We start from the raw sequence: 9,828 nt of genomic DNA on the forward strand, positions 1-9,828 counted from the left end.
GCGGGGATTCGAACCGCCGACCTTCCGATCAGCAAGTCCTAGGCTCTGTGGTTTAACCCACAGCGCCACCCGCGTCCCTCTTTAAGAACAGTACACCATGCAAAAGAAAAGAAGAAATACAATCCAACAGGAGCAGCTTATCCCAGCATGGATAACACCACCTGATAAATTTTAGCCTGACATGCAACTGTCATCATGAGCCAATCCGGGAAAAGAAGAAGGTAGCAACTCTGAACAGAGTAGGAGGAGGAGTCTTGCCTCACTTCTGGAGTTTTTGTGTGACAAATCACTAAATGCAGCCAGAACTCAATTCTTCCCTGTCTCACTTGCCTCGTTGTTACTGCTCTACCAATGCCATGTTGCATCACCCTGAAATCTGTGCCTAACCACAGGATCCATAAATGCCTTTGAAATCTGTGCCTAACCATGAGATCTAGTAACTTACTTAAATTTAATAAATAATCAAAACAACAGGGTTCTTGAGACATTAGCAAGCAGCTGTCGGCTTCTCAAAATACCCTCAAAGGTATTGCAGTGGCTCCTCATTCTTCCACATGTTATTGATGCTACGAATAAATGCTACTTTTTTGGGATGTGGCAAGAATGTATACAGCCCTTCATGAGATTCTTTTTCAGCCTGCCTTTCCTCTGTGAGAGCAGGTCGCAGCAGAAATGTTTAAAGGCAAGAGTATCATTTTATGGGAGGTTGGTGGTCAGTAGCCACACATCTGGAAGTGAACCTGTGAATGGAGACAAGCAAAATAAGGACACAACTCTGAGCAGCATTTAACCAAACCATTCTCAGAGTAGTCAGGCCCATAGGAATCAACTGATCTATTCCAAGTAGGACTAGTTGTGGGTCACCCTTTATCAGCCTGAGGAACTCATAGCTCTCCAGATGTTGCCAAATGCCAATTTCCATCAGGTCCAGCCAGACTGATGGAAATTATAGTCTAGTAAAATTTGATGGGTAGTGTGGGTGGCGCTGTGGGTTAAACCACAGAGCCTAGGGCTTGCTGATCAGAAGGTCGGCGGTTCGAATCCCCGCGACGGGGTGAACTCCTGTTGCTCAGTCCCTGCTCCTGCCAACCTAGCAGTTCGAAAGCACGTCAAAGTGCAAGTAGATAAATAGGTACCGCTCCGGCGGGAAGGTAAATGGCATTTCCGTGCGCTGCTCTGGTTTGCCAAAAGCAGCTTAGTCATGCTGGCCACATAACCCGGCTGTACGCTGGCTCCCTCGGCCAATAAAGCGAGATGAGCGCCGCAACCCCAGAGTCGGTCATGACTGGACCTAATGGTCAGGGGTCCCTTTACCTTTACCTTTCCTTTCAGCTTCTGCTTTCTGGAAGAAGGTACAGGGTTATAAAGACTAGGACTAGCCGCCTGAGAAACAGGTTTTATCCAAATGCGATTTTGGTTTTAAACGCAGTGTAAGGTAGTCTTCTGTGGGAGTATATTGTATTTAATTATGGGGTATCAGAGTTTTTAGGGGGTTAACCAGGCTGGGACAGCAGGCTTGTTGGTTTCTGAATGTCTGATGTAGATTTTTTCCAATTTCGTTGTTCTGTATGGGACAATGACAATAAAGATTATCGTATTTCCTAAAATTAAGAGTCTGCAGGACAGGTTCCAGGCAAAGGCTGGGGAAAACGAGAAATTGTAGCAGAATCAAAACGACTCCTCCAAGGTCACGCAGGCTCAAGGAGGAAAAACAACCGAAAACTCCTGCCGCAAGCCACTAGGCGATCCTTCTTCACATTTTCATAGGGGGCGGGAGCCAAGCTTGTTAAAAAGGGATGAAAAGGCCCTTTGTTGTGGTTCAGTTCCCAGGCATCGCCTTCAGGTATTCAGGAGTGACTGTACAATATTGTACATTCATGATGTACAATCAGGGCCGTAGCTCAGCGGTGGAGCGTCTGCTTGGCCTGCACAAACTCCCAGGTTCAATCCTTGTCCTCTCCAGGTAGGCTGGGAAAGATGCCCCACGTGAAATCCCAGGCAGCCACTCCCGTTGACCAATAATAATACTGAGCCAGAGGGATCATTTGTCTGGCTTGGTATAAGGCAGCTGAGGTCCCTATCTTCCTATATACATAAAAACGTAAGGCTGTCGTCACGCTGTAGTTCACTGGCTGCACAAGCTCCAGTGCGATGACAAAATGGTAGGCAGATGAGCAAGCAAGTAGTGTGAGGGGCAGATGGCCCAGGAGAGCTATTTAACGGGGGGGGGGGAGATGCTCCTTTAAAGGGGGCAAGCTGGGAGGAAGGGGTGGGTGAAACGCAAAGGGAGGAGGGGTTGGCCAGGTGTGGGGGAACGGGGGTAGGAGAGTGGAGCAACCAATGGCAGCAGACCCCAGTATTCCTATGGAATGTTTTTTTTAAACATGTCTGTAGGTTGATTTTTTAAAAAAATGGTGAGCCAGATTCAAAATGGGCAGTTCAATAGCATTTGGGCATCGCAAAGAATTCAAATCGTGGAAAAGTTGTATTATGTTTGGTTATGCACATATTAGAAATTATGTTTCTCATATGAAGGAAATAATTCTAGAACAATGGAGTCTCCTTTCCAGTGTTCTGATAGAGGTAGCGATTTCAAAAGTTTCCAATTTGACATGCTAACGTGAATATTGTTGTAGTAAAAGTATATGGGACAGTTGTGCCTGAAAATATAACCACCTGTTTTGACAGATTGTTAGGAATACCCGGAACATGGAACAAGGGTTATACCCACTGGAAACAGCAAATGCTGGGCAGGCAAATAACCCTGGGTTCAAACCCTGGCATCTCCAGGTTGAGGGAACTCAGATGGAAGGGCTGAGGAGAACTTCTCTGCCGGAGAGGGTGAAGAACTGGCGGCATGTTACAGGCATTGTGGGGGAAAGAAGAGTTGTTAAAGTGGGCAGGAGAGCTTTGGACACCAGAAAGTAGGGAATTGAGAGACACAAGCAAAAATATAATCAGAATGCTAATGTGAGGCCTTGCAAATGTTAGTCTCCAACTCCTCTCAGCATCAGCCACTATGGGCAACAATCATGACTTCTGGAGGGCACCACTTTGCCTACCCTAGGCAGAGAGATGGGGCGGGAAACTGGCACATCTGCCCTGGCACTAGTGCAGTTCATCTGTGGCCCTCCAGATGTGGTTGAATTGCAGCTCCCATCATCCCAGTCTGTTGGCTGGGGAGGATTACGGAATCCCAACTGAGTGCTCACTGGAAGGGCAGACCCTGAAGCTGAGGCTCTAATACTTTGGCCACCTCATGAGAACAGAAGACTCCCTGGAAAAGACCCTGATGTTGGGAAGGAGAAGGGGATGACAGAGGACGAGATGGTTGGACAGTGTTCTTGAAGCTACGAACATGAGTTTGACAAAATTGCGGGAGGCAGTGGAAGAAGGGAGTGCCTGGCGTGCTCTGGTCTATGGGGTCATGAAGAGTTGGACACGACTAAACAACAACAACCAGAACCAGAGTTCTATTTCAATGCTGGTGGCAGGACAGGATGTGCCACCACGCCACGCTGCGTAGTACACACCCCACCTGCCACCTGAAGCAGCTATTTCCCTCTGCTGAATGCTGCAACCGGTCCTGAAAGGAGAGGAAGTACATCTTTGGCCCTCCAGATGGTGCTAGACTACAACTCCCATGATCTTCAACCCTTGACCGAGTTTAACTGGCACTGATGGGACTTGGAGTCCTGCAGCGTCTGGCTGGGGGCACCAAATTGAGGAAGGATGCTGTTTTCTAGCACCAACATCTGGAAGAGGTAAATATGCCAGAAGAATGATAGTAAAAAAACTAAGATCATGGCTACGGGTCCAATCACCTCCTGGCAAATAGAAGGGGAAGAAATGGAGGCAGTGAGAGATTTTACTTTCTTGGGCTCCATGATCACTGCAGATGGTGACAGCAGTCACAAAATTAAAAGACGTCTGCTTCTTGGGAGAAAAGCAATGAGAAACCTAGACAGCATCTTAAAAAGCAGAGACATCACCTTGCCAACAAAGGTCCATCATATAGTTAAAGCTATGGTTTTCCCAGTAGTGATGTATGCAAGTGAGAGCTGGACCATAAAAAAGGCTGATCGCCAAAGAATTGATGCTTTTGAATTATGGTGCTGGAGGAGACTCTTGAGAGTCCCATGGACTGCAAGAAGATCAAACCTATCCATTCTGAAGGATATCAGCCCTCAGTGCTCACTGGAAGGACAAATCCTGAAGCTGAGGCTCCAATACTTTGGCCACCTCATGAGAAGAGAAGACTCCCTGGAAAAGACCCTGATGTTGGGAAAGATGGGAGGGCACAAGGAGAAGGGGACGACAGAGGACGAGATGGTGGGACAGTGTTCCTGAAGCTACCAGCATGAGTTTGACCAAACTGCGGGAGGCAGTGGGAGACAGGAGTGCCTGACGTGCTCTGGTCCATGGGGTCACGAAGAGTCGGACACGACTAAACGACTAAACAACAACAAAATGATAGAAGTTCCTCTGGGCGTGGTGAGGGGGGATGAGAGGGGAATCAGTCACCTGCGCCACCAGGAGCTCTGCAGAAGGGGCGGATTTCAGCAGGAACAGATGACCACGTTTGCCCTGGGCTCCTTCGGCAAGACGACGGGATATACATTTAACAAACAAGCAAAGTCTCGACGCTGCTGAGCTGAGAACAGCTGCATCAGCCAAAATTTCCTCTATGCAACATTTGCATCCTGCCATCTATTGCATCTGTTCATCCTATTATTATTTTTGTAGATGGTGGGGGGAGGGGAGAAAGGGCCACCCTGCACATCCTCCACCCCCACCCTATTATTCGTAATCAGCAAAATGCCCTGTTATACTGGGTGCTGTGCTAGTGCATGCAAATGAACTGGAGTTTGTGTATTCAACAGATCTGGGGTGGATGGGGTGGTGGGAGAGTGAACCATATTTCCGTGGGGTTTTGGTGCAGAGAAGAAGAGTTTGGATTTGATATCCCACTTTATCACTGCTGTCAGATAGCTAGGGTGGTTGCTTGCAAGTAACTGGGCAGGACTCCGACCTGACTTTTACAGGTTTTATTTGGTGCAAAACTACCGTATTTTTCGCTCTATAACACGCACCCGACCATAACACGCACGTAGTTTTTAGAGGAGGAAAATCCGTAGGCATTCCCTCCATAACACGCACAGACATTTCCCCTTACTTTTTAGGAGGAAAAAAGTGAGTGTTATGGTGCAAAAAATACAGTATTTACAGCGCAGAACCCCAAAATTCATGTCTGCCTCAATCGCTAGCAGAATCCGGGAGTGGCTTTTCCCGGTTTTGTCCCCAACATGAGAACTTCGTCACCCCCAGCCTTTTTCTTCCTTCTTTGCGCTTTACCGCTTTGCGCAAGGTGGGCAACGGAAGAGGCATGCTTCCCTCCTGGCTGGCTTGACCAGGAGCGGTGCTGGGGCTCACAGCTGCATCCCCTTACCCCGTTCCCTCTTCCCCACTGGAGGCGTGGCTTTCCCCACAGCAGGAAGAGGAACTGCTTCGCAAGACTTTCGGAGGATCCCTGTATCTCAACGGCCCCTCTACCTCCCTTCCCTGTTCCCTGGCAACTACCCTAAAGAGTCTCAAAGTGGCTCACAATCCCCTTTCCCTTCCTCCCCCACAACAAACACTCTGTGAGGTGAGTGGGGCTGAGAGACTTCAGAGAAGTGTGACTGGCCCAAGGTCACCCAGCAGCTGCATGTGGAGGAGCGGGGAAGCGAACCCGGTTCACCAGATTACAAGTCTACCGCTCTTAACCACTACACCACACTGGCTCTCCCTACAGAATCCGGAGCAAGAATGATGGCTGCTGGTGGGTAAACTTTGACCCCCTGTGCTGCCTTCAATACAGTGCTTCCACGTTCTCCCTATAGGAGTGAACAGCAATTCCCCCCTTATATGGGATATAACTTAGGGTCACACACTTCAGGGAGGAACCCTGGGGATACAACGTGCTCTTTGCGGACAGAGATCCACTGCCTTCCTTATCCCACAGTATTCCTGTTTGTGGAAGGCAGGGTAAGGGTAGATCTGGGGCAACCCCATACAGAAATGAATTTGAAGGCAGGTGACCCAGCTACTCAACTAGCAACCCAACCCAAGAGCTGAAATCAACAGTGCATAGAAAGTTGCCAAATCAGACCACTGGGTCCACCTACTATTGTCTACACCAGGCTTCCTCAAACTCGGCCCTCCAGATGTTTTTGGCCTACAACTCCCATGATCCCTAGTCAGCAGGACCAGTGGTCAGGGATGATGGGAATTGTAGTCTCAAAACATCTGGAGGGCCGAGTTTGAGGTAGCCTGGTCTACACTGACAGGCAAGGGCTCTCCAGGGTTTCAGGCACCGGGCATTCTGAGCTCCACCAGGAGGTGCCAGGATTTGACCCAGGGACCTTTGGAATGCAAAACAGATGCTCTCTCACTGAGCTATGACCCTTCTTCCCCAGGATAAGCACTTTGTTTTGGGTTGAGAAACTGTTGACATGCTCCTGCATAGCATTAACTTCTTACAAAAAGGGGAAAAAATTAAAAATTACCAGGAGATTTATAATAGCAATGGGCATTCAGGTCAGCAAATTGTGAGCAACGGTGACCAGAACCACCAACGCAAACGCCTCGTCTTATACGACAGGGATAAATCACGCGTGCAAAACGGTGCGTCAAGAGTTGTGGAAATGGGCTATGGGAGGAAGCAAAAGAAAACAAGGTTTTCAAAAGCTGAACAAACATAGCCGGGAGTGTGATTAAAGAGGCTGTTTTGGCCACTAATGAAGCGAGAGTGTAGCTGGTGACCACAATGTCTGGGGTTGGACCCTGCACCAGGCCTGAAGAACCTGTGGCACTAAAGATTGCCGTTTGTCTCCAGTGTCCCTCAACCCTAGTCAACATGGCCAACGGTCAGGGATGGTGGGGGGAAACAGATGTCCCTGATTCCTGCTCTGCGCTTGCAGACTGTCCCAAATCACAGCACGCTTTGCAGTCTAATAAGCCCCAGGCTGAGCATGCTAGCCTCTGCATATTGGAAAGCGGCTTTTAAAACTAGAGATAGGTAAAAAGTGGTGTGTAGCAGCAAGATGCTCAAGCTTCATCCCAAAAGACAGGATCCAGAGAGAGCAATAGAGCTCTGCAACCCACAAATCCTGTGCAGACAAACTGACATCAATAAATCCAAGCAGATATAATTTTGTAACTAGCAGGTGTTTTGCCCAGCAACACTGGGGCCCTCATTATCCCAGATACCCATTATTATTTACTGATTTCTATGCTTCCAATGCACAAAGCCTGAAGACTTTAGGGCACGGCTGGGGGTTATTTTGGCCTTCGGCTGTTGGTGGACTACAACTCTCCCAGCACCCTTGACCATTGGGCATGCTGGCTGGGAGCTGCAGAAACACCTACCGCAGCTGCTTTAGGGTCCAGGTGAGCACAATCACATCCCTATTGGAAAGACGCAGTTGACCAAGTTATATGCACGTTGTGAGAAAGGAGGGGGTGAAAGAATCTGGAGAGATCTACCAGCCAAAGCGGTATCACTGCTGCAGAACGCCAAATGCAAGACAGCAGCAGCGGCAGCACCATGTGTTTGCAGAGCAATAACAACAGACTGCAAGAGCATATCGCCGTGGTACTCATATCCATGCAGCTCAGACCAGTTCCTTGGCCAGATGATGCTGTGCTGTAACGCCAAAGGAGGCTGCTGCAAAGCAACAGGCCAGCCAGAGGCAGGATGCAATCTTGCACATGGATTTGGCAAAATATATCTCTACAAAATTAATTCTCCAAGACATGATTGTCTAAAACCCAGCTGCTGCTATTATTATTATTATTATTCAATACATTTATATACCACCCTTCATCCAAAGATCTCAGGACAGTTCACAAGATAAAAATACAGGATAAAAGAGACTTATACTGTCCCTCCTTTATGTTTCACCTGGGGATGGTAAGCTCTGCTCTAAAGTATCAGCTTATTTAAGTGAACCAATACCCCCTATTGCCCACGTTGGTTTCAAAAACGTCCCATTGGCACGTGCAAGGCAGACAATGAAGACACCCCAATCCCTGCTCAAAAGGAATTAAGCTTCGGAATTGTAAAACGAATATTATTGATATGCCTTTAAAGCAAAACACACATACCCATTCCTCCTACTCGGAATCTCTAACCTCGGGGTCAGCTGTGGTTACTCAAGGAGAAAACTCACTGCACATGCTCAGAAACACCCTTCTCAAGAAACACTTTCGGGATTCTAAAGCGGAACAGTGGCAGCAGCTAGCTCCCATGAGGCCCACTGACTTCAACCACCAGAATTTTGCGCTGGGTAAGAGTGTTGCTGTGGGTCCCAGAACTGGATCAAATGCATAGAGTACACCCAGGTTCACAAGTGTTTGAAGATTTATCCACCTCTGTGTATTGGGGGGAGAGTTCCTCACAAATACAGCTCTAAGGACAGGTGACCCCATCCTTGTCTTCCCAGCCTGCAGGTCAAGTCACTGGGGAAAAGGCTGGGACTCAGCGGTGGAGATCGCATTCGACGTGCAAAAGGTCCCAAGTTCGAATCCTGGCGTCTCCAAGTTGGGGTGGGCAAAATCATGGAGAGCAGCTGCCAGTCAGTGTAGGCAATACTAAGCTAAAGAGACCAACTCTTTGACTGATGAGAAAACAGCTTCCTATGTTACTATCACAGCCGGGGTGCGTGGGTGAGTGGGAAGATGCCTTATACAGAGTCAGACCATCTACCTCTGTGCTTCCTTCACTGGCTGGCAGCAGCTCTCCAGGGTTTCAGGCAGAAATCTAGCCCAGCCTTACTGGGGGACGCCGGGAACTGTACCTGGGACTTTCTGCACGCCAAGCAAGTGTTCCACGCTCCTTCCTCTCCAAAAACTGCACCCGTTTGGAGGTGATGCCAACGTGCTCCCCCCTCCCTAGAAATCAACAACCCCGCACGCTCGCGGGCCAGGAGCCTCGCGATCCCTGGCCCCGCCGCCCCGCTTCCCCTTGGATCCCAGCTGGCAAAGTGCCCTTACTTACCCCTGCAGGAGGAGATTACGCCGAGCAACAGCAGCGGCAGCAGAGCCGAGCGCATGGCGAGCGCTGCTCCGGGTTCCCCTCTGCGCATGGGAAGAGCGCGGACCCGCCGGCCGGGATGCCTCGTCGGGCGAACTTTGCCGGAGATCCGACCACCGGCAGGATCAGCCCTTTCCTGGGGGTGGAGGAGGAGGGATGCAGAAAGCGGCGATCTGGTGGGGCGACGCCAAGCGCACGTTGCCTTCTCCTTCCCCCTCCTTTGTTGTCCCCGTTTGCTCGGGATCCCCCTCGCCTCTTTTCCCGGAGATCTGCTTGGCAATGGAGGGCCAAGATCCGGGACCCGCAAACCAGCCGATCCTGCGCTTCCAGATGCAGAGCGAGCGCGGCGTTGCACCACCAATTACCGCAGAGCGCTCGGCTTCCTTTGCTCCGCGTCCGCCTTCGGCTGACTGCGCACGCTGCTAGTCCCGATTGCGCACAGCTGCCTTTGTTCGCGGACGCACCAGACGCCTTGCCTGCTGTTGCTGCTGCTGCCCGGACTGCGATCCCGCAAGCGGGGACCCGGCTACTACGATCGAACGCCGAGGAAGGAGACGGCGCCCTGATTGGTCCGTAGCTCTCCAAGCCGGCTCCCTGAATGGCTGGAGGTTTTCCCGAGCGGCGATTGGCCAGAGCGCCTGCCTGTCCGTTGGATCCCGCCCACTCTCTTTTTTTCTCTGCAAGGGAGTGGGTTTCTCTTGGCCAGGCTTGAGGGTCAAGCTGCAGATTGCCCACCCCTTTGCAATTATTAT

General features: G+C 50.0%; 1 protein-coding gene across 2 annotated transcripts in view; it reads right to left on the bottom strand.

Annotated features, from left to right (window-relative positions):
* Window positions 1-9,593, bottom strand: part of PODXL (podocalyxin like) — a 74,400-nt gene extending 64,807 nt beyond the window's left edge. The window contains exon 1 of one of the 2 annotated variants that reach the window (XM_082239097.1): window positions 9,041-9,593. In XM_082239097.1, the coding sequence (XP_082095223.1) occupies window positions 9,041-9,128 (88 nt within the window). In that variant the 5' untranslated portion in view covers window positions 9,129-9,593. The remainder of the gene's footprint in view (window positions 1-9,040) is intronic. The other variant, XM_082239096.1, reaches the window with a different exon arrangement.
* Window positions 9,594-9,828: the final 235 nt, after the last annotated feature.

The sequence above is a fragment of the Podarcis vaucheri genome (genome assembly GCF_965113315.1).
Source record: "Podarcis vaucheri genome assembly, chromosome: 10".
In the NCBI taxonomy this organism is placed as follows: Eukaryota; Metazoa; Chordata; class Lepidosauria; order Squamata; family Lacertidae; genus Podarcis; species Podarcis vaucheri.